At 40.0% G+C, this 25850-nt stretch overlaps 1 protein-coding gene across 28 annotated transcripts in view; it reads right to left on the bottom strand.

The window, feature by feature from the left end:
- Positions 1-25850, bottom strand: part of PBRM1 (polybromo 1) — a 116044-nt gene that overhangs the window by 13642 nt on the left and 76552 nt on the right. For 21 of the 28 annotated variants that reach the window (XM_045807307.2, XM_045807305.2, XM_045807300.2 and 18 more), the window contains 8 exons: positions 24465-24650; positions 23397-23554; positions 22494-22757; positions 16768-16913; positions 14213-14370; positions 3357-3540; positions 2394-2604; positions 1565-1766 (listed from right to left, as the gene is read on the bottom strand). In XM_045807307.2, coding sequence (XP_045663263.1) covers positions 1565-1766; positions 2394-2604; positions 3357-3540; positions 14213-14370; positions 16768-16913; positions 22494-22757; positions 23397-23554; positions 24465-24650 — 1509 coding nt within the window. The remainder of the gene's footprint in view (positions 1-1564; positions 1767-2393; positions 2605-3356; positions 3541-14212; positions 14371-16767; positions 16914-22493; positions 22758-23396; positions 23555-24464; positions 24651-25850) is intronic. The other 7 variants (XM_045807301.2, XM_045807317.2, XM_087866985.1 and 4 more) reach the window with 1 other exon arrangement.

The raw sequence follows: 25850 nt of genomic DNA, 5'->3' as shown, positions 1-25850 counted from the left end.
GTCGTTTCTCCCTCTCTTCAGCCCTGCTCCAGTGTTTTTACTTTTACACTGCATCCAGACACATTTGTCTTTCTTGTTCCCGTTCTAAATAACTAGCCACACAGTACAGGCTTCATTTGCCCTAGACTGGGCTTTACACCCATGTGAACTTCATTTCCAACCCTCCTCTAATGGAGTGACAAATTTGGTTTTATCTTTTTTTAAGGTCAGAAATATCAAATCTCTACAAACTTCAAGGTTCTTCCCCCCCCCCCAAAGCTTGAAGTTCTTATGGAACTGACTGGGGTTTCTTAAAGAGTGTTCTGCAAATTATTTGTTCTTTACGATATTAAAAGGTAGTATATGAATATTTGGTCAAGTTTCAGAAAATGCCAGGTGAAAAAAAAAACAGGTGTTTACTGTAGGTCGTAAAGACTTTAATATGGGAATATGCACTGTAAGTTTCCAAGAGTGAAAGTGTCTGGAGTACTTCTCAAACTGCTTTTGCCACAAAGGTTTTTCTGGCTGAACATCTTGTAGGATTAGGATTCTGTAGAAATCTTTGGGGAAGCCTGTCAGGTAATTTTATAATTATCAATCAATTGATATAAATGAAAGGAATAAAATATATATATTTTTAATTTCTTTGGAAACACCATAAACTTTAATAAAGGAGGCAGCCTTAATTTCTTTATGTTTACTGGGAAAAAATGGATTTAGACCTGGCCAAGAAGAGTAATGGTTGACCAGAGTGGTGAACCACTGAGAGACACCTCTAAACTGGCAAAATGAACCATTACATACAATTCCAAATGGAAAAATATAGCTCCAAAGGCAAGAGTCCTGCCTAAGCTAATGTTCAATACTCATTTCTTTATTAAAGGTATGCTTGACATTAAAAAAAACAAAAACAAAAACAAACCCAAAATCTCTCTCAAGTACTTGTCCCTAAAGGTTAAGAACCACCAAATCCTTAAATGATAGCTCATGGCCCAAAATGATTTAATTACAGAGCAAAAGGAAAATGAAGGCGATTGAGCTTTCTCAGAGACTTCAAGTGCCTTAAAAGTAGCTATGAATGCGGACATAGCACAGGCCAGGACTGGCCTAGGAAACCAAGCGCTTTCAGCCAAGCCTCAGCCTGGAGCTTAAACATGTGGCTTATCAAGAGCCATAATAGATCCTGATTTTGAAAGCCCCCTTTCAGATGAATTTTAACCAAAATTCTCATTTAACATCGTTGTACAATCATTCCCCAGCTCAACACATGTGTATTTACAGGACTCAATGAAAGAAGAGAACCATGCAATTTTTAATAGCAAAATATTTGAGAAATTTTTTGGGAAAAAGAAAAAAAAACAAACCACCCCACCAGGATCAAAGGCCAAGTCAGGGGCAGTGCTTGCTCAGGCAAGACAAGGCTGGCATTTAAACTGCTGGATGGGAGCCATTTGAGACAGTTCCCAACACAAAGTTCATGTACAAGTGGTAAGAACAAGAGAGTAAAACCTGTCTACGCACGTGCATTCCTGAAAACACCCCCTTGCCTAGAAAGCTGAGACAGTTGCGCCTAGACTCTATTTACCTTCATATTCTGCTTTCTTGGCTGTCTCGAGGTTTCTCCACTCTGTCCCCACCAGTCGGCTGAGTTCCCCAAAAGAGTAGTCTGGATGCTGGGCCTTAATCACAGCTCTCATCTCACTGCTGAACAGGATGTAGCCACTCATGTTGATTTTCCGTTTGGAGCCTTCCTTCTTTGCACTGCCTTTGGCAGACTTTGGGGTAGACTGTAAGACAGAGAGCTCTTATAGTGCATCAAAACATTGCATCTGGTTAACTGCTCAAGATTTCTGGAAGCCAGGAACATGTGATTCAATAGTTAATGTTCTGCAGACACATTTAATTTATAGCTGGCCATTTCCTTGGTCAAAAGAGTTCTTCCTTGCCGCTTACCATATAAGAAATAAATGAACGTTTCACTGAATTCCATGACTATAATCTGTAATGGTGACCTCACAATTATGTCTTGGAAAAATTCTGAATGAGAAAAAAATACCAAAAGGGATCACCTCCACCCAGATGAAGGTCTACAGGAGGAGAGACTGAAAAGATATGGGCAGTAAAAGCTACAGTAACAGGGCGACGCCACTCCTCATTGCTCTCCTTTGACACAGGACAGGGAGAGCTTTCCAACTAAACGTGCCATTAAAAACAGCTATCTATATACATTTAAAAAGACATGAAATTTAAAATTCTTAGTGGCATCAAGAAAGAAAAAAAAAATCTTTTCCTTTCTGCAGAATTCCAGGCTGAAGCTCATATATGTGGGGGCTGGATGTCTCCTTCCCTTGGCTTGAGTGTGCAATGAACCAAAGCTGAGAATAAGACAAGTAACAGGAACCTGTCACCGTCACCTGTGGGGGTGTGTACGGCATGAGATCCAGCTCACTGGCCAAGGGGGTCTGAAGTTGAGGTAGAGAAGGAGGCTCAATGACCTCACTATCCTCTTCTCCCATCTCTTCGATATCATCATCTCCACCTTCTAACTCAGCAAATTTAGCTTCTAGCAACTGGATCTTCTTTTCCAACAAAGGTGAGGGCTCTTTCTGAGGAACAATCGGTTTTCTGAAAGAAGTGAAATAAAAAAAAAAAAAAATAAATAAAATCACAAAAACTACTCCAGGATTGATTAGAAAGAAATGCTCTGCCTTAATATTTAGAAAAGACTTCCTGGGGTGCTTGGGTGGCTCAGTCGGTTAAGCGCCCGACTCTTGGTTTTGGATCAGGTCAGGGAATCGAGCCCTGTGTTGGGCTTTGTGCTCAGCACAGAGTCTGCTTGTCCCTCTCCCTCTGCTCCTCCACCGCCCCCCACAATAGGTAAATAAAAAAACCTTAAAAAGAAAAAAGACTTCTGCAATCTGTAATGTATACTCTAAATCAGCAAAGGAAAGAACGTAAGTGTGTATTTACAAAGTCACATGTACTTATGGATGTTTGTTTTTAAAGGATGGTGCTGAATACCCACAAAAGTACTGGGTCCAAAGTTTGGATCTAGTTGCCCATATAATAGTGAAAAGAATTTTCATGCTGTGGAACTAGGCAATCTTCTAATAGACAGGATATAAATCAGAACCAAGGATTTCTGCTTCCATAATTACTGGAGTCTACATCAAGGCCAGTTGCCACATCTCAGCAGATTATGAAGATTTTCCTTTAATTTTTAGCTGAATTAATATTTTCTATTTGAAATATACACTGCTCTAGTTTAAGACCTAATAAGAAAAACAAACAAAAAACCACATGGTCTACACTATTTTGATATCAGTTTTCCTATTAAGAGCTGAAGTGCTCTTTCTTCTTAGTTTTTCAAACTTTACCTGAAGTAATAAATCTCATCATCTACTACTTTAGCAGAGAGTGAAAACCTCTTCAGTCCCTTGAATTTCTTCATCTGTTTGTCACTCTCGTTGTAGCGGCTCTCACAAAGCAGAATGTCATTTTCTGGTATTTCAGTTGGTCTGCAGGAGAGGAAGTCCTTGAATGACAACACAGCACACTTTCCTGAAAGACAAATTGGAGGGAAATTAAAGGAGTAAATTGTGGCCATAGCTAACAATTATTTTAAGTAATAATAATAATAATCGTCATTATTATTTAAAGATTTCATTTATTTATTTGACAGAGAGAGACACAGCCAGCGAGAGAGAGGGAACACAAGTGGGGGAGTGGGAGAGGAAGAAGCAGGCTCCTAGCAGAGGAGCCCGACGCAGGGCTCGATCCCAGGACTCCGGAATCACACCCTGAGCTGAAGGCAGATGCTTAACGACTGAGACACCCAGGTGCCCCTAAATTTTTATTATTTTTCAATGAATACATTCACATGATTCAAAAGCCTGATTTAAAAGGTTAGGCGTGCAAATCAATAGATTAAAAAGGATAGGCGTGCAAATCAATAGATTAATTAAAAGTCTAGATATGAATCTACACAATTGGGTTTTTATAAGCAATGGATTTTTGACAAGGGTGCTAAGACAATTTGATGGGGGGAAAAGAGTCTCTTTAACAGATAGTGCTGGGACAGGTGAATTTCTACATGCAAAAGAATGGAGTTGGAATTCTACCTCACATCATATACAAAATGTAACTCAAAATGGATCAAAGACCCAAACATAAAGAGGTGTAACTATAAAACCCTTAGAAGAAAACACAGGTGTTAATCTTTATGACCTTCTATTAGGCAATGGTTTCACAGATGTGATGTCAAAATCACAAGCATTCAAATAAAATAAACTGGACTTCATCAAAATGAAACACTTTTGTGCTTCAAAGCCCACTCTCAAGAAAGTGAAACGGCAACCTATAGAAGAAATGTGTAAATCATATCTCTGTTAAAAGTCTGGTATCCAGAACATACAAAGAACTCCTATAGCTCATCAATAACCAAACAACCCAATTATAAAACAGTCAAAGGATCTGAACAGATATTTCCCCCAAAGAAGACATACAAACGGACAAAAAGCACATGAAAAAATGCTTAACATCATTAATTGTTAGGGAAATGCAAATTGAAACCATAATGAGATACCAGTTCACACCCATTAGGATGGCTATTACGTTAAAAAATAAACCAGAAAACAGCAAGTGTGGACAAGGATGTGGAGAAATTGGAACCTTTATACATTGCTGGTAGGAATGTAAAATACTGTAACTGCTATGGACAACAGCTTGGCAGTTTCTCAGAAAGTTAAACAGATTGCTATATAATCCAGAAATTCTACCTCTAGGTAAATATCCAAAAGAACTGAAAATAGGAACTCAATTAGACACCGTATACTATCGTTCATAGCAGCAATATCCACAACACTCGAAAGGTAGAAACCACCCAAATGGCCACCAACAATGAAAAAACAAAATGTTACACATACATACAGTGGAATATCACTCAGCTTTAAGAGGGAATAAAATTCTGATACATGCTACACCCTGGATGAACCTTGAGAACATTATGTTAAAGTGAAATAAACCAGACACAAAAGGACAAATATCACATGATTTCACTTATATGAGTTACCTAGAACAGGCAAAATTCAGAGAGACAGAAGGCAGAACAGGTATTACCGGGGCTGGGAGAAATGGGTAGTTACTGCGTGTTGGGCACAGAGTTTCTATCTGGAAGATGAAAAATTCTAGAAACGAATAGTGGTGATGGTTGCACAATATTGTCAAGAGACTTAGCGTCACTCAATTGTACACTTACAAATGGTTAAAATGCTGCATTTTACGCTCTGTATTTTACAATAAAAAATGGTAGCATATCATTTACACTGTTTTACACCTAAATTTTGTTGTAAAATAATGTATCTTGAGGATCACTGCTGGTATTAACATACTGTATTTATTGAAACTAGTTCCCTATTGATGGATATTTAGGTTGTTTCTAATTTTTTGCTCTTCCACTGACACAAAACAATGCTGCTATAAAGCAATTTAAGACATCTATCAATTTGCATACGTGTGAGTCTGAGGTATAAATTTCTAGAGGTATAAAAGCTGCGTCAAGGGTATGTACACTTTAATTTTTATTATAGGTATAAACAAATTATCTTCCACAGAGGTTGTGTTCATTCAGGAATCTATCACAATGCAGGTAAATGCCACTTCTCTATGTTCTTGTCAACCAGTAATATCGGAATTTTTGACAATTTGATAGGTAATTAAAAAAAAGAAAAAGAGCATCTGGGTACTTTCAACTTGTATCTCTCTCTAATGGCTGAGGTCAGGCATATTTTCTTTTTTTTTTTTTTAAAGATTTTATTTATTTATGTGACAGAGAGATGGCCAGCAAGAGAGGGAACACAGCAGGGGAGTGGGAGAGGAAGAAGAAGGCTCCCAGCAGAGGAGCCCGATGTGGGACTCGATCCCGGAACGCCGGGATCACGCCTGAGCCGAAGGCAGACACTCAACGACTGCGCTACCCAGGCGCCCCATCATTTAAGAACCACTAGTAACTCCTGTCTGCTTACCCTTTGCCTATTTTTCTGTTCGGTATCGATCTTTTCTAATTGCTTTATAGAAGCTCTTCATATATGAAGGAAATGTGATCTATGACATACATTGCAAATATTTTCCCAAAGTTGTCATTTATCTTTGTTTCTGCCAAATGTTTAAAATGTTTATGCAAACATTTTCAACTTTTACGCAGTCGAATGTATCTTTTTCTGTGTGGGTTCTGGGTTTTATGTCGAACGAAGGTTATCAAAACTTCTTTCTCATCATTTCTTTTGGTATCTTTGCGGTTTCATTTTATGTTTATTTAAATCCGTAATTTATCTGAGAATTTATTCTGAAGTTGATGTGAGGGATGAACACAATTTAATTTTTTTCCAAATGTGTATGCTGTTTCCAAATCCACTTAGAGGAAAATCCATCTTTTCCCACTTATCTGGGATGCCACCTTTATCATAAATTAGTTTATACTTGGGTTTACCGCTAAACTTTCTATTCTATTCAAATAATCTGTTTACTGGTACATCATATAAATAATTTTAATTATTTTTTAAAATTAATTAATTTATATAAAGTAGGCTCCATACCCAACGTGGGGCTTGAACTCATGACCCTGAGATCAAGAGTCCCATACTCTATCGACTGAACCGGCCAGGCACCCCAAATAATTTTAATTATTATGAAGTTATAATGTTTTAATGGTAAGGACAGGCTCTCACCCCCCACTATGCTTTTCAGAATTTTCCTGATTTTTATTTCTCTTTGACATTAAGTCCCAACTTCCTCACAAGAAAATTCCCATTGGCACATCTTGTAGGATCACATTAAAGATTAACTTAGGGAGAATGAAATCTCTATGATGTTGAGACTTCTTATTCAAGTACACAGTGTACTTTCCAATTTGTTCAAGCATTCCTTTTTAAATGCATTAAGAGTGAGAACTCCTGGGTGGCTCAGTAGGTTAAGCGTCTGCCTTCAGCTCAGGTTGTGATCCCAGGGTCTTGGGATCTAGTCCCACATCGGGCTCCTTGCTCAGCGGGAAGCCTGCTTTTCCCTCTCCCTCCGCTTGCCGCTCCCCCTGCTTGTGCTCTCTCTTTCTCTCCAACAATTAAATAAATAAAAATCTTAAAAAAAATACATTAAGAGTAGCATTTAAAAACTTTCTTTATACAGATGGGGCACATATCTTGTTAAATTTATCCCAAGGTATTTTATCTTTTTATTATTACTGAATTTTTTAAAAGTGCTATTTATTTAAGTGATCTCTATACCCAACATGGGGCTCAAACTCAAGACCCCAAGGTCAAGAGTCAGATGTTTTACTAACTGAGCCAGCCAGGCGCCCCTATTATTGAATCTCTCAAGGCAGTTGCTCTGTTATCCATGTTGTACTCAACCATCTTACTTCTCTTCTTGTGTGAAGGGATTCCTAGCTGATCCTCCTCAATTATCCCATCCTTAATTTCCTCAGTGCAGATTTTGTTTCTTACTTTTAACTACGCTGACTAGTACCGCCACAACTTGGTTAAATAAGAGTGACACGGACACCCCTTATTTTTGCTCTTGACCTTAACAGGAGGGTTCATAGCTAATAACTTATTAAACATTTACATGCAAAACACCTAAAACATATAAAAACAGGTCGGAAACATTTCAGAAGCTTAAAATAGCTGTAATTACTATCACGGCCTTAGATTTACACACAAGCACTTGACCTACACAATTCAGAGAAGGCAGAGTTATCATTTTCTGTAATTCACAGAAGGAAAAATAGATTTGGAAAAGGGAAAAATTATGCTCATAGCTAAAGAGTAATGCTGACTAGTAGCCCTGGAATGGATGTGGCCTCTCTGTGTCCTGACCTGGGGTTCCTACCAGGCCCTCACAAGACATGGAGAAGATTAAAGCTCAGGAAGGTTCATTTAATAAAGCATACAAAATTAATAAAAACCTGCTAGACTCTGACTGGAACTATAATGAATTGATATATGAAATATGGGGAGAAGTGACTTCTTTAGAATACTGAGTCTTCCAGCTATAAACACAATGAATCACTTCATTTATTTATTTAGGTCTTCTTTAATTCCTTTCAATCATTTTCTCATAGGGTTTTTTTTTGTTTTTTTTTTCCTAAGTAGGCTCCACCCCCAGTGTGGAGCCCAACATGGGGCTTGAACTCATGACCCTGAGATCAAGACTTGAGCTGAGATCAAGAGTCGGACACTTAATGGACTGAGCCATTCAGGTGCCCCGACTCACAGGGTTTTTTGGTGTGTGTGTGTGTGTTAGGAGTCTTATACATCTTTTTAAAAGATTTATTCCTAGGTATTTAATGTAAGTGGCATGTTTTGAAAATTCAACTTTCTATTTTTTTCCCTAAGATTTTATTTATCTATTTTAGAGAGAGAGAGCATGAGAGCAGGGGCAGGGGGAGAGGGAGAAGGAGAGAGAGAATCTCAAGCAGACTCTGTACTGAGCACAGAGCCCGACGTGGAGCTTGATCTCACCACCCTGAGATCATGACCTGAGCCGAAACCAAGAGTTGGTCACTCGACCAACTGAGCCACCCAGGCGCCCCTAAAATTCAACTTTCTAACTGCTCTTTGATGATAAATAAAAATATAGATGATCTTGATATTTCCATTTATTAATTCTAATAGTTTATCCAAATACCTTTTGGATTTTATATGTACCTAACCATGTCTTCGCAAAACCTGATCCTTTTTATTTTTCCTTTCTAATCTTTAAAAGCCTTTTATTCTGGAGGGACGCCTGGATGGCTCACTCAGTTGAATGGCCGACTATTGATTTCTGCTCAGGTCATGATCTTGGGATCCTGGGATCGATCCCCGTGTCAGGTTCCATGCTCAGCAGAGAGTCTGCTTGAGATTCTCTCTCCCTCTCCCTTTGCCCCTCCCCCTGCTCATGCTCACTCTCTCTAAAATAAATAAATAAAATCTTATAAAAAAAATAAAAGCCTTTTATTCTGGAGCACCTGGATGGCTCTGTTGGTTGGGCGTTTGACTCTTGATTTCTGCTTGGGTCATGAACTCAGGGTCGTGGGCTCCTTCCTCACCAGGGAGTCTGCTGGAGATTCTCTCTTTCCACCTTCCTCTGTCTCCTCCCCCCTCCCCGCCCATTCTCTCTAATAAATAAATCCTTGGGGTGCCTGGGTGGCTCAGTCAGCTAAGCGTCTGCCTTTGGCTCAGGTCATGATCCCAGAGTTCTGGGATCAAGCCCCACGTCGGGCTCCTGGCTCAGTGGGGAGCCTGCTTCTCCTTCTCCCTCTGCCCACCCTCCTGTGCTTTCTCTCACTCTCTCTCTTGCTCACTCTCGCTCTCTCTCAGGTAAATAAATCTTTTTTTTTTTAAATATATTTTTAGAAAAGATCTTATTTATTGGAGAGAGAGAGAGAGAGAGAGAGAATGGCTTCCTAAGAGACTAATGCAAAGGGTTTGCCTTTATTTCACCTAACCTGGAATCCTCTCATGGCAGAGAAGTGGCTATGGTACTTCTGTTGAAAACACCTGCCCAAAGGCAAATGAACCAGATGGTGTCAGTTGGAACAAAGGTTATCAGTTGGGGCAAACAGTACAAATGTGAAAAAACCTGGCAGAAAAGCTGGGCAGTGAGATGCTTTGGGGAATAAGAGTTTTGAAAAGTTTCCACACATCCCAGGGAATCTAGAAAGCCATGCACATGCCATGTAGGGTACATGCTCAGAAAAGACCCGAAGCCCTAAACTCTCACTTCTGGCTGACTGTCAAGCCCTGTGCAAGCAGGAAGTGAAGTGAAGGCATAGGCAGAGTTGTAAACTTCAGGCTGAGTGATGAAAGTGTGTTCCAACACAGACACAGCCTTGAGCTGCAGAGACTGGGAATTTTTTTTTTTTATCCAAGCATTTAAGAAAATCTCTATTAAGGGGCGCCTGGGTGGCTCAGTCGTTAAGCGTCTGCCTTCGGCTCAGGGCGTGATCCCAGCGTTCTGGGATCGAGCCCCGCATCAGGCTCCTCCGCTGGGAGCCTGCTTCTTCCTCTCCCACTCCCCCTGCTTGTGTTCCTCTCTTGCTGGCTGTCTCTCTCTGTCAAATAAATAAATAAAATCTTTAAAAAAAAAAAAAAAAAAAAGAAAATCTCTATTAAATCAGTAGCTGACCACAAGCTAACAGAACAGAAACTTCAGTGACCACACACAAGAGCAAACAGTTTAAAAAACTAGTTTAGAAAAGTCATTAAATGAGCAACTATGACCCGCAATAAGCAATAGCAGTAAAGCCTGAGGAAAGGGGAGAATCCAATTTCCAGGATATTACATTATGATATTCAAAATATCCGGTTTTCATAAAAAATTATGAGGCCATGCAAAGAAATAAGAAAGTATGGCCCATTCACAGGATAAAAAGAAATGAACAGAAACCATCCCAGAGAAAGCCCAGACACGACCTATGAGATAAACACTTTACATCAACGGTCTTAAATATGCTCAGAGAGCTAGAGCAAACCACAGACAAAGAACTAAAGGAAATCAGAATGCTGACTCACTAAACAGAGATTATTAAGAATGAGTCAGGGGGCGCCTGGGTGGCACAGCGGTTAAGCGCCTGCCTTCGGCTCAGGGCGTGATCCTGGCATTATGGGATCGAGCCCCACATCAGGCTCTTCCGCTATGAGCCTGCTTCTTCCTCTCCCACTCCCCCTGCTTGTGTTCCCTCTCTCTCTGGCCGTCTCTATCTCTGTCGAATAAATAAATAAAATCTTTAAAAAAAAAAAAAAAAAAAAAAGAATGAGTCAGGAACTGGGAAGCCTAAATAGAAATGCTGGAGCTGAGGGGCGCCTGGGTGGCTCAGTCAGTTAAGCATCTGCCTTCGGCTCAGGTCATGATCCCAGGGTTCTGGGGTCGAGCCCTGCATCAGGCTCCCGGCTCAGTGGGGAGTCTGCTTCTCCCTCTCCCTCTGCCCCTCCCCCCATGCTTGTGTGAGCTCACTCTCTCTCTCTCTCTCAAATGAATAAAATCTTGTAGAAAAAAAAAGAAAGAAAGAAAAACTGCTGAAGCTGAAAAGTGTAACAGCTGAAATGAAAAATTCATTAGAAGATTTGAACAGCCACAAGAATCTGTGAACTCGAAGACAAGCCAACTGAAATGATCAGTCTGAGGAATAGAAAGAAGAAAGAAGAAAGAAACATGAGCAGTCTACAAGACCTGTGATACACCATTAAGCACACCAACGTAGGCCTAATGGGAATCTCAGATGGAAGGCATGACAGAAAAAACGGTCAATGGAGATTTCTATATAGAGCAAAAGTACCCTTCAAAAACAGAGGAATCAAGACACTTCTAGATAAACAAAAGACAGGGGAGTTTGTTGTTAGTCGACCTGTTCTACAAGAAATATTAAAGGGAGTCCTTCAGGCCAAAATGAAAGGACATCAGATAATGATGTAAAGCCATACAAAGAAATAAAAAACACCAATAAAGGTAACCACATACGTAAAATAAAAGCCAATATTGTATTTCCAGTTTCTAATTATCATTTTTTTCCCTCCTATATGATTTTAAAGACAAATGCATAAAGCGATAATTAGAAATTCATGTCAATGGGCACACATAGTATAAAGATATGATTTCTGACAATAACACAATAGGGGAGGGATGGTGCTGTAGAGGAGCAGAGTTTAATATATGACAGAAGCTAAGGCAGGGCGCCTGGGTAGCTCAGTTGGTTGAGTGACTGCCTTAGACTCCGGTCATGATCCTGGAATCCCAGGACTGAGTCCCACATCAGGCTCTCTGTTCAGAGTCTGCTTCTCCCTCTGACCCTCCTCCCCCCACTTTTGTTCCCTCTCTCTAATAAATAAATGAAATCTAAAAAAAAAAAAAGCAGGATATACTAATACTAATCACTAATGCTAATACTAATCAATACTAAGGCAGTATTGATTCAAACTAGATTGCCACAAATTTAAGATGTAATTCTCAGGGTAACCACTAAGAAAAAAAAGCAATAAATGATATGGTTACCCTAACAAAGGAGACTTCAGTCTCACCTTTGCTATGCTCCCTTTGAGTCTTCTGGCTGGGTTAGCCTAGGGAGTAAGGCCTTAGGGTACTTCTTTAGTCTGGATCATGAGTTAAAAGGAAGATAGTCTCTGCTGCAGAAACTTAAGAAGGACTTAATAATCTCACTGGCCTTTGCTCCCTTTCCCCAGGGTGCACCATGTTATGAAGAGGAAACGTGTTAAACTACCAGCCATTGAGACATTTTTACCATATCCAATCCTGAAAAAATTCAAAGCACCAAAACAATGTAGGTAAACTTAGTGATCAAATAAAGTCTAAGTGTAAGACACTTATTTCCTCTTGGCCATAAGCATGACGGCTGCTTCTTTATAACCATGTGTAATCGTTATAAAGCTTGTACCTAGTAACCTTTTGGAAAACTATTCCAAAAGATGGGAAAAGTAGCTGGTTTGCAAGTAAGCTGCAGCACTAATTCAGGGCAAGAAGAAATACAACAGTTGAAAACAATGACAGTCTGTGATGCATATAACTACATCTGAGAAGCAGAGTGCAGGTGAACACACAGTAGGATGACTAACAGAAACTGTAACATGAGCCTTGCATATTTCTGGATCAGGAACAATAACATTACTAGGGTTAAGAGTCCAAAGGAGACTGTAGAAGTCTTTTAACTCCTCCCCCTGCTTCCTACCTTATTCTTACATATTCTCCATCCTCCAGCCACAGTGATTCCTCCAGTGCATATGCTGGCTCACACTGCCTCTCTACTCACAACCAGGACTTCCTATCCGCTCCAAACTCAATCTCAGCACAGTCTAGTAGACCTACGTGACTGTGTGCCCCACCACACCCTCCTGCTCTGCCCCAGCCACCAGCTTTCTTCTTGTGTCTCAAACATGCCCAGATACTATGCCTTAAGGGCTTTGCATTTCACATTTGCTGTGGTTCAGTTCCTGATCACCTCAATAAAGTGAGTATCACAATAAAGCAAGTCAAATGATTTTTTGGTTTCCCATTGTATATAAAAGTTATGTTTACATTATACTGTAGTCCATTAATTGTGCAATAGCATCATGTCTAAAAAAATGTACACACTATAATCAAAAAACACTTTATTGCTAAAAAATTCTAACAATCATCTGAGCTTTCAGTGAGCTGTACTTTTTTTTTTAAGTGAACTCTACATCCAACTGAGGCCTGAACTCAAAACCCTAAGATCAAGAGTCACATGCTCTACTGACTGAGCCGGCCAGGTGTCCCCAACTTTTCGCTGGTGGAGGGTCCTGTCTGGATGATGGTGGCTGCTGACTGACCAGGATGGTGGTTGCTCAAGGTTGGAGTGGCTGTGGCAATTTCTTAAAATAAGACAACAGTGAAGTTTGCAAGATCGATTGACTCTTCCTTTCACAAATGATTTCTCTGTAGCATGTGATGCTGTTTGGATAGCATTTTACCCATAGTTGAACTTCTTTTCAAACTTGGAAGTCAATCCTCTCAAATCCTGCTGATGTTTAACAACTAATTCACGTGATATTCGGAATCCTTTGCTGTCATTTTAACAATCTTCACAGCAATTTTACCATGAGTAGATTCCTTATCAAGAAACCACTGTCTTTGCTCATCCATAAAAAGCAGTTCCTCATGCATTAAGGTTTTATCATGAGATTGCAGCATCTCAAATGTAATAGTAATAAAGTCTGAAATATTGTGAGAATGACCAAAATGTGACACAGAGACACAGAGACATGAAATGAGCAAATGGCACCAACAGACTTGCTTGACACAGGGTTGCCACAAACCTTCAATTTGTTAAAAAACAGCATGTGTGAAGTGCAATAAAGCAAAACGCAATCCAATGAGGCGTGCCTGTATTCGGATGGTTTTCTTCCTGCCTTACGGGCTCTGCTAACGTCACCTACCAGAAAGGCTTTTGGTAACCACATTACCTAACACAAGACCTCCCCTCAACATCACTCTCTATCCTCTTCCTCTGCCTTGTTCTCATTCATAGCTCCAATTACTACCTGATGTCCTATAGACTTATTTACTGACTCCCCAACCTCTGCCCCATTGTTAGGTCTCTAAGAGAGCAGAGACTCTGCTTTGTTGATCGCTGTATACCTAGCACCCAAAACAGTGCCTAACACAGGAGTATTCAATCAACTGTTGTAGAATGGATGTGATTAAATGAAAAGGCATAAATACATACCCAGAATACATGTCATGGGGCAGGTTTCTTCCAGATTACTCAGAAACACTTCTTTTTTGTAGAACATTTTTGTGGGTTCATGTTCCGTCTCTTCTGGGTGAATGAAGATGGGGCCATAAAAATATGCGGCTCCATCTCGGACCCATACCTTTTCAATTCTTGGGGGGAAAATGGAGAAATTCCATTAAAACAGAATTCTGATCGATTTCATTCTTGAAGGATTAAACTATCAAAAATTCTCTTAACCAAAAACTTAATGATATTTACTATTTAGAGGAGTTTTGTTGACTATTTTGGTAATAAGACAATTTTCTTGACTTTTCACCCCTCTAAGACATTTGGAAAGGGAGATGGGACACCGGCTATTCATCTGAGGGAAAAAACACACAATACCAAGGCATATGACTAATAATTTTAGTTAATCTCCAGGTTTTTTCCTGAAATGCTCTTGATGAAAACAAAACTAAGCATCTGTCAATGGACTCATCAGCCGAATAAATACACAAACCATCCATATTCAGGGTCAGCTCACATGAGTCACGGACACTCCTTTAAGGCAGTGGTTCCTGACCTTTTTGAGTGTCAAGGTGTAACAGCCCTTCACCCTTTGAGAATCTGATGAAAGCCAGATACTATCTCCCTAGACAAAAATAAAAATTCAAACCTGACTGCTGTGTTAGGTATTATACCATTCCTCACAACCACCCCCAGCAAGTTGGGCTTATTAATGTCCCCATTATCTTATGGTTCCTGACATGAAGCAACATCCTCATCTCAGTTCATGGTAACTCCACCCTTTCAGCTCCTCAGGCCAACACACAGAAGTCACCCTCGACTTCTTTCTCTCTCTGGACCCCACATCCCATTTATCAGGAATCCTATTAACTCAACCTTTCACAGCAGGATCTGACTACTGGCCTGAGCCACCCATCATTGTTGCCTGGATTATTGCAACAGCTTCCCAGAAGATCTCCTTGCTTCTCTTTGACCCTTTAAGTCTATTCTCAACAACCAGTAGGCAGAGCAATCCTGCTAAGAACTAATTCAGATATCACATCTATGCTTAAAAGAATCCAGTGGGGGCATCTGGGTGGCTCAGCCAGTTAAGCGTCTGCCTTTGGCTCAGGTCATGATCCCAGGGTCCTGGGATTGAGCCCCGTGTCGGGCTCCCTGCTCATCAGGGAGTCTGCTTCTCTCTCTGCTTCTCGCCCACTCATGCTTTTTCTCTCAAATAAAAAGGTCCCATGGATCTTTGTTCCAGTGGAACAATATTAATAAAAATTAAAATCTTGTATGTATACACACACACACACACACACACACACACACACACACATCAATCAATCCAGTGATCCAATGGTACTCCTTTTAATTCAGGAAAAGCCCAAGTGCCGAAAATGGTCTCTGAGGTCCACAAGAGTGGCACTGTACGCTGTGGCCCTCATCTCCTATCTAACTCCATGTACTGCTCACTCCCCCGGCAACAAACTCTCCAGATCTGGACAGGCCAGGCACATTTCTCTCTCAGTCTTCATACTGGCTGTTCTCGATTCCTGGAAAGCTTTCCCCCTGAATATTCACATTACTCACTCCCTCAGTTTCTTCAAATGTTAGCTCAGCTCTCAGCTCTCAGTGGGGACTAAATACACCACCCTATTTAAACTTCTGCACCTCTTTACTTTGACCATGGCACTCCTGATTCCCCACACTCCAATCTATTTTTTTTCACAGCACATACCATGACCTAAAGGTCTGTACCCTTTACTTATTCGCAATGTTTATTGTTTGTCTTCCCACTGGAACAAAGATCTATGGGACTAAGGATATTTGTCTGTTTTAGTCTCTAATGCATCCTCACAGCCTGGCAAATACTAGGTTTGTAATAAATGATTACTGAATGAAGAAAAAATGGAATGAGGAAACTGGAGCTCAGTGAAGTCAATCACTTGCCTACGGACATGCACCTAGCAGGGCTAGAACTCACACCAAGACCCACCACTCTTAACCTGTCTCCTTCATTGCTGTTTTACGCCGTGCAACCACACTTCCATTCATTTACTTGTTCAACAAATATCTGAGCCCTTACCATGATTCATGCACTGTGCTTGGAGCAGGGGATACAAAAGTGAGCGAAAGGACAGGGCCCCTACTCTCAGGGCATTTGCAGTCCGGTATGGAAAGCCAACAGTAAAATAACCTGATACGTGCTCTGAGAGTAACAGGGAGACCTAATCCAGTCTGCAGGGGACAGGAAAGGCTTTCTTAAGGAAGTGCAATCTCAAATTTAAGCTAAAGGAAGGTAGGCAGGGAGATTTCTGGGTTGAGAATTCAGTAAATGGTAGGAGAAGAAAAGAAAAGTTCATTAGTAGGATTTAAAGGAAATGTGGCTAGAGACGAAAGCAGGGCAAGTGTGTGTGAGGAAGCTGGGGAAGTTACAGGATTGTGGGGGGGGGGGATGATGATGACTTTTGATTTCATCCTAAAGAGTGATGAATTTCTACCCACTCCAAATCTCTTAGACCCAACTGCATCCTCCCTGCTTCAGTAACACCCACCTGCCCACGCGAGGGCGCACCAGGCCATGGGATTTGATGAAGACACAGTCGCCAACCTTTAGCCACATGTCATTATAACGGAGCTGCTCAAAGTAGTGGCAACCTGGTTCACCATTTGACATTTCCACAGGGACATCTTCTTTCTCCTGTGGTAAAGGAAACTGGTTGAAGATGGGCAGCTGACAATCAAGGAGTAGACAGAGGAGGTAAGAAAGGAAAGCTGACTTTCTTCATATTAAGTTAAAAGAAAAAAATAACCATAAGCAAGAGTTTTGATGAAGATCGGAAACCAAGGTTGGGATACTGAAACCAAACTAAGGTCTTATTAAATATTGCATTTATTTTAAATTTCTACTTAAGTTTCATAAAATGTTACTCCAAGGTGCTTTTTATCCCTCTTGCCCCCTCCCCCTCATTCCCATAGACTTTGGGGGTGGGGAGCACCGCAGGGGACAGACATATCAGCATGCAGGAGCAGCCTCACCCACACACTGCTATGGACGATAAAGAGCAAATTTTACACAAGCTTCCTCTTCAATGCATTTACTGAGCTCTCAATTTTTTAAAAAAGATTTTATTTTTATTAATTTTTATTTTTTTAAGATTTTATTCATTTATTTGACCGAGAGAGAGGGAGAGAGAGAGAAAGAGAGAGTGAGTGAGCACAAGCAGGGGGAGCTGCAGGCAGAGGGAGAGGGAGAAGCAGGCTCCCCACCAAGCAGAGAGCCTGACATAGGACCCGATCCCAGGACCCCAAGACCATGACCTGAGCCGAAGGCAGACGCTTAAGCGACTGAGCCACCCAGGCACCCCTGAGCTCTCAATTTCTTAACATTAACAACTGATGGTTTTAAATTATTTTAGAAAAATAAAAATAAAATTGCTATCATTTTGATTTATTCTGGAATGGAAAGGAATAGTATACCTTTGTAACATCAACACATACACTCTGTTTCTGAATAAATTACAAGGTCTGTCACCTACTGGCTGCTCTGACACTGGGCAAATTATTTGACCTCTTAGGTCATCTGTGAAATGAAGGCAGTGCACCCATCAGATGGGGCTGTAGGAAGCTCCAATGACACGCTCCACAGTTAAGCACACAGAACGATGCCTGACTTACGAAAGCAGTTGAACACTCATTCATTATTGTTTTATAGTTTTGGCAAAAAAAAGAAAAAGAGAAGGGGGCCTGGGTGGCTCAGTCGATTCTGCCTGCTCAGCGGGGAGTCTGTTTCTCCCTCTGCCTCTGCCCCCCCCCTCCTGTGCATGCTTGCTCTCAAATAAATAAAATCTTAAAAGAAAAAAAAAAAAAGGAAAGGAAAATAAGGCCGTTCTGATCTGATGCAGACAGTGGGCGCAGCATGTGGTTAAGTTTTAAACATATTTACTCCAAAACATATAAAAGCTGAGGAAACTCCAGACCCCAACATTTTCTATTGCATCTCCCTGAGAATATCTGAAACTTCAAACTTGAAAAGAAGAAAAATCTTCAGAAGGGCCAAACAATTTGTTCTGATTTATGACCTCAAATGTGATATATAAATGGTCTTCCTGGAAAATCCTTAAGGATGAGCAAGGTTATACATATAATGGGTGAGGGGAACCTGCAGGAATGGGAGCTATGAAGTAGCCCCTGAAATTAAGAATAACATTTTCTGGGCACCTACATGGCTCAGTTGGTTAAGCATCTGCCTTCGGCTCAGGTCATGATCCCAGGGTCCTGGGATTGGGCCCCACATCTGATTCCCTGTTCAGTGGAGAGCCTGCTTCTCCCTCTCCCTCTGCCCCCCCTGCTTGTGCCCGTGTGCTCGCTCTCTCTGTCAAATAAATAAAATCTTTATTTATTTTTTAAAAGATTTTATTTATTTATTCAACAGAGATAGAGACAGCCAGCGAGAGAGGGAACACAAGCAGGGGGAGTGGGAGAGGAAGAAGCAGGCTCATAGCGGAGGAGCCTGATGTGGGGCTCGATCCCAGAACGCCAGGATCACGCCCTGAGCTGAAGGCAGACGCTTAACCGCTGTGCCACCCAGGTGCCCCAATAAATAAAATCTTAAAAAAATATATAACTTTTTATTTTAGGAATGGGTTCTGTTCTGAACTTCTTCTTCTTTAAAAGTAATCTCTCTACCCTGAGATTGAGAGCTGTATGCTCTACCTGCTGAACCTACTCTTTTAAAATGTTCCAGGAATGCCTTGTTTCAGCCAGGCAGTATTAAAATAAAGATAAGAGACAAAAGAAAACAAAAAACAAAAACATGTGCCGAGAGAGGACCCTGGAGACTCATGAATTCGAATAAGAAACTGTTAATTCCCATGTTGGTTTCCACTGGTATTTTTTATTCTTCCAAAATTAATGTCTCTATGATTCCCAGACATACTGGTAAGATGTAAAAAATATTATGTTCTTTCCCAAGCTCCCTTTCTCTTGTAACACTGTTAGGACACTAAAATGGATTTCTTTGCTAAGACACGAAGAAGTCAATTTTTTCCAGTTTTTATATTAACAATTTAAAAGCTTTCTTTTTTGACTACATAAAAGAAGTATATCTGCGGGCAACATTTCAAACATTAGAGCATGTAAAACTTAAAGGCAACCTTCCGTGATCCAACCCCAGAGATAAACACCTGGTCCAGCACACAGCAGTTCTCCACACTGCTTTTACATTTGCGTACTGGTTTTGTTTTTTTTTTGAGTAATAACTGGACCATATTCCATTCTGCCACCTGTTAATTATAAGCATGCTCTTACCATGTGACTTGGACAATTTTCCACGTGCCATAGATAGACCAACCTCACTGCGCTTACTGGCCACAGAGTCTGCATGCTATGGAGGTCTGACAATTTACTCAACTCCTATTCATGGGCATTTGGGTTTGGCCAAGGGCTTTTGCTTTTACAAATAAAACTGATGCTGCCCCTTGTGGAGAACACTTTGCTATCATATGGCCGGGTCAAAGGGAATGCCACGGATGGGAGAGGAGAGGTGTCCTGCCCCACACCCACGCCACGTGTTAGCAGTATTAGCAATCTTCGGAACTCTTGCTAACCTGTCAGGCTTTTAAAAACTATTAGATTAACACATTTTCTTACTTTTTTTTTGGCTGTCCTCCCTCTATATGTGGACCTTTGCCTATTTTTCTAGTGTTACTTTTCCCCTAGATTTCGAAGAGCTTTTTGCATTAAAAATGGTAGTCCTTAGACCTTCCTCCCACTTTTATGGCTAGTGGGTTTTATATCATGTATACAGAGGACCCATTCTAAGCTTATAAATAAATAAATAATATAGATAAGTAACAGTAAATCCGCTTATGTTAGCAACTAGTACTGTTTCTTTTGTTTTTGTTTCTATTTTGGTATTATTACTTTTTGGAATATGACGTAAAAAAGTTCAGGTGGCATTTTTCCTCCCCCCCCCTTTTTCTTTTTCAAATAGCTACCTGTTTTTCCAGTATCATTTGATTCCATCCTCTCCTACTGATTTAAAGTACTACCTTTATATTCTGGATTTTAATTGTGAAAAGCCTATTCCTCCCACTGACTGAAATACCTCAATTTTTTATAAATATAAAATACACAGGGGCACCTGGCTGGCTCAGTTGGAAGAGCATGCAACTCTTGATCTTGGGTCATGAGTTCAAGCCCCATGCTGGATGCAGAGATTACTTAAATAAATAAAACTTGAATATATAAATATTTATAAAACTTAAATTCATATATATATACACACACATATATATTTATCTCTATATATAGATATATATAAATGGTCTTCCTGGAAAATCCTTAAGGATGAGCAAGGTTATACATATAATGTATATATATATAGATAAATATATATATGAAATACAATAACATCTGGCAGGGCAAAGCACTTTGATTACTATTTTCCCCTTTTATTTTCCTGGTGACTGTCGCATGTTTATTCTTTCATGAGAAAGCCAGAATAGGGGCGCCTGGGTAGCGCAGCGGTTAAGCATCTGCCTTCGGCTCAGGGCGTGATCCCAGCGTTCTGGGTTCGAGCCCCACATCAGGCTCCTCCACTAAGAGCCTCTTCCTCTCCCACTCCCCCTGCTTGTGTTCCCTCTCGTGCTGGCTGTCTCTGTCAAATAAATAAATAAAATCTTTAAAAAAAAAAAAAAAAAAAAAAAAAAGAAAGCCAGAATAACTTTATCAAGTTCTTTTTTTTCTTCCAAGATTTTATTCATTTATTTGAGAGAGAGAGAGAGAGCAAGCAAGTGTGCATGAGTTGGGGGAAGGGGCAGAGGGGGAGGGAGAAGCAGACTCCCTGCTGAGCAGGGAGCCCAATGTTCGATCCCAGGACCCCCAAGCTGAAGTCAGACATTTAACCAACTGAGCCTCCCAGGCACCCCATTTTGTCAAGTTCTGAAAACAATTTATCCAAGTCTTTTATATCCTTAAGTAGATTGTTTCTCTTTCCCTAGGTTTCAAATATTCCTTTTAAGGCTATTTCTTAATGTATTTTGTTGTTAGGTGAATCAGGTATTTTCTTCTACATGATTTTCCTAATAGCTGCTAAAGTACACTCAACATTTTCATCTTACTTTCAAAAGTCTTGTGAATTATTGTTTTGTTCATATAAGAAAGCTATTGACTCATATATGGATTTTGAAATTCCTATTTGTTGAATCGTTGTTCAAAGCTTCAGTTAACTGCTCCCTCATGATTTGCAGAAAAGGTCTTGCCACTCTACTGTCAATATTTTTACTATTTTTTTTGTCTTCATTGGCTACTTTCAGAAAGATATAGGTAATAGTAGAGGCAAGCAGGCTTTGGGCATGAGAAACAAATACAACTTTAAAAAATCACTTTGAGGAAATATCCGTCTAAAGACTTAAATAAATGAAGACAGTTACTGTACTTTGTCAAATAATTTCTCCTTTGATCTACTAATATAATGAAGCGTACTACAGAATTCTCCTAATTTTGACCAACCGCTGCATTTCTAGAATGAACTCCCACCTACTTGGTCATATTGTTCTTAAATAACTAACTTGATTTCACTTATAAATAAAAATACATTTTCTCCAAGTATTTTCTGCATCAATATTCATCAGTTAGACTGAACTGTAGCGTTGTTTTAATTTTGTCAGGCTTTGACATTAAGATTATTCTGGTTTTATAAAATAAACTGGCAAGTTTTCTTTGTTCTCCACGCTTTGAAATAATTTAAACAGTACTATAATTATAGGTCTCTTAAAGGGTTAAAGGAATTGACCCATGGAATTATCTGACCTGAGTACTCCGTGATTAACTCTCAAAACATTTTTAAAAAACTTCTTGTTGTTGTCCACTTACATGTTACATCGCTTCTTGATTCTTTAGTAATTTAGCGTCCTAGAAAATTATTCATTTTATTCAGGCTTTCAAATTGATTAACAGAAATGTACCAGTCTTTAATTCTTCCACATTTGCATGTCTGAGCTTAATTGCCTTCTTTTTTAATTAGGATAGATGGTAGTTTATCTCAATGGACTTGTTGAAGAATTAGCACTTGGATTTACTTTTAAATTCTATTTTTCAATTCTGTTGTTTTCTAAGCATTAATTTCTGTCCTTTTATAGTTCCCTTCTTTCTGTTTGGCTGAGGTTTTATGTTGTTGCTCTTTTTCCTTCTGAATTTGAATACTTTACTCATTTATTTTCTGGAATAGATATTTTGAAATGTAAAATTCTTTTCTGTGTGGCTTTTAACTACATACCTTTTCCAAGTTAAAACTGTCTTCAGTTCGACTGTCCTCTGAGTTGTCTGTGTTCTTCTCGTCATCCCCTTTATCTGCATTTGCAAATACAGATGCTACTCGGACCACAGGCAAGGGAACATCCCGAGGGACAAACCTCACTGAGCTGATGGGCATGGTCCACAGTTTAATTTTCTTAAAAGATTTGGTTTTGGCAGAATACCGTGATTCGCAGACAAAAACATCCTCATCTCGAAAGTTTTCTGGGCATAATTTAAAGTATTCCTGGGAGACATAAGGATAAGATTATTAGTTAGGTGAATTTTCTGAAAACCAGTCAACCAAAGAAACCAAAACCACACATCAATCAAGCAAACAAACAAAAGTTAACCTGTTAAGACTTTCTGACAGTCAACAACAAATAGTAAATGGTTAGCAATGTACAAGCATCTCCCTGCTACAGAACGGCCTTATTAAATACATACCCTTTAGCTTACCAACCGCCCTTTGAAAATATATTAGCATTTCATACAGCTATAATGTTCCTAAAAGCTTTGGGCAGGGCTCAATATGCCTGTATCAGATAGATACACAACAAGTATACTTTATTACCTAAAAAGCACTGACAACTTTTAATGATCTTCCAGAAAATGTCATCCTCAGAATTAGCCTGGCAATATAAAAATATTTAAGCTAACTGCATTTAGCTACGTAGTGTAGGCAGCAAATGGTGGTCTTTCATCACCATGAGCAAATTTCCTCCCAAATCTTTACACAATGCCATACAGACAGAGCTTAAAAAAAAAAAAAAAAAAAAAATCAAAGTTTAAAACACAGTGCCTAATTTATAAATACCCATTTTTTGTGTTTGTAAATTTTATTTCATGGAATGATTTGTACTTTGGGGACTAAGGAGTTTCTTACCTTGACAAACATGACCACACATTTTCCTAGAATTTTACTAACGGGAACTTTATTGTAATAGTCACTCTTAAAAACTTCTTTTTCTAGAAATTTCCGTGTAGCCAGATGGAATGTTTCATTTGGCCGATAAAACCAACAGCCATACAACCATTTTTCACCTCAAAAACAAAAAGGGAGAGAGAGAGGAAATTACCATTAACAGAAATGACACATTCTTTACAAAATGAGCAAATTCTCCATTCTGCCATGGCCTGAACCTCACAATGTGCTTTTTAGGCCACAGTTTCTTGAAATAGTTATCTTAGAAGAAACAATACTTTAAAGTAATGAAGTATAACAAGGCCTAAAAAATGCTACTTCCCCCCTCATATTAAAAGATGTATAATATACAGAATGAAGAAGATGATGAGACCTGCCGTAGGCTGCTGGGGCCAGGACACACTCAAGACTGTGTGCTTTGCTAAGGACAGAGCATCTAAAGCATGTAAAGGACGCATTTAGCACTCAGGGGAAGGAACACAAAGGTATTTCGTGAGGAGTCGCGGAGGGCACTGGACCGCCTGGATCGCGTTTCTGTCTGCTTCTGGCTTCCGTTAACTCCTATTTGTTCTCCATGTCCTAAGTCAAAGGCAACTGTTCCAGGATGCCTTTTTGAAATCAAATTCTAAGCCAAGGCACATGTCACACTATAATAATTTCCTTTTGATCTGTGATGTGTACCAGAGTCGTTTGGCCAGGGGCAAAACATGAGCCTTTAGTTCTTGTGAGGCTCTGCCATTCTACAGTTCGGCTTACTGGGTGTTTTAAAGAAATAGCTGTTGCATGAATGAATCTCAACCTCACTTCAGGAAGCTGCATTTCTTTTGACTCAACTGTGCCACTCACTGGCCCTAGATCTATGTTAATCCTATATTAAGCGGGTGCTTAATTCTATTTACCGATACACTGCAGAACGACGGTTGTTGCAAGGCATAACATGTCTGAGTTACAATTTTCTTCCCTGAGGACCAAGGAGGAGTAAAACAGTCCCAGCTCACCAATCTGCCCTTCGATTGAAAACGCACTTACCAGCAGAATCTTCCCACAGTCTCTCAATGCAGACGATGTGCGGCTGCAGGCTGGCCTCTGCGGGCTCCACATAGACATAGTCCCCAACATGGTACATGCTGTTCTTAAAGCTGCAGTCCTGGCTGTACGTGCGCTGCAAGCTGGAGAGGCCTGCGGCGCCTGAAGAGTCTTCGCTCTTTTCAGCTTCTTCGGTGAAAAAGACAAAAAGGTTCCCATTAATGGGACGTGGGATTCAGATGCAGGAGTCAAACATTACTTTAAATAAATAAGTAAATAATAATAATAAAAAGATACACTGAACAGCTCCCGAGATTAATGATTTTCAACAAGACTTATTTTTGCTAATACTTTTTGATGGCTACTAGGCAAGCCGTCATTTGCAAATACCATAGGGTTTGGGGGTTTTTTTTAGATTTTATTTTTGAGTAATCTCTACACTCAACATGGGGCTTGAACTCACAACCCCAAGATCAAGAGCTGCATGCTCCATCAACTCAGCGAGACAGGTGCCCCAGGGTTTTTGTGTTTTTGAGGATAAAGCTTTGCCCACATCTTTGATTATTTCCTTATGATACTTTTCTATAAATGCAACAGCTAGAAATAAGCATTTTAAATGTTTTTTTAAAAAGATTTATTTGAGTGAGACAGAGAAAGAGAGAGAGAGCACACCAAGCAGGGGGGAGGAGCTGACCCCTGGATCATGACCTGAGCTGAAGGCAGATGCTTAAGTGACTGAGCCACCCAGGCACACCTTAAATGTTTTTTAAATGCATATTCAAACCGACGCCCAGAAGTCTGTATCAATTTTAGTCCCTCACTGTGTGGCCACAAGGGTCTGTTTCTCCATTTTTGCTTCAACACTCCTATTATAATTTTTTTAATCAATTTTATTTATTTGGGAGAGAGTGAGCACACAAGTGGGGGGAGGGGCAGAGGACAACGGAGAAGGAGTCTGCCCTGGGGCTCAATCCCAGTATCCCAGGATCATGACCTGAACTGAAGACAGACACTTAGCCTACTGAGCCACTTAGACGCCCCATATCATTTTCTAAAAGTTTTGCTGATTTTGGTGGAAAATGTTATCTGGTATTTGATTAGTCAAATGAATCCCTCTAAGATACAGAAGAGATTCACAAGATTCTTGAGATTAAATGCCAGCAGGAACACTGTCAACTGAATGGAAAGGGACAGAGACAGTACAATATGAAAGAGTGTTAGTTAAACCCCCAAAATTCTAGAGAAAGGAAACAGGTTGATAAAACTACTCAGCTGCAAACATGTGCTACCTTTCATGAATACGGATGATGCAGAGGGCAGAGTGCTAAGTCACAGAGGAATATTTCTAGGACTTGGAACCTAATGACTCTGCCCAGCTGGATTTCAAGA

This window comes from Ursus americanus, chromosome 14, assembly GCF_024610735.1.
Source record: "Ursus americanus isolate L20-20 chromosome 14, mUrsAme1.1.p, whole genome shotgun sequence".
NCBI classification, from domain to species: domain Eukaryota; kingdom Metazoa; phylum Chordata; class Mammalia; order Carnivora; family Ursidae; genus Ursus; species Ursus americanus.
This window is presented reverse-complemented; position numbering and strand designations above follow the sequence as displayed.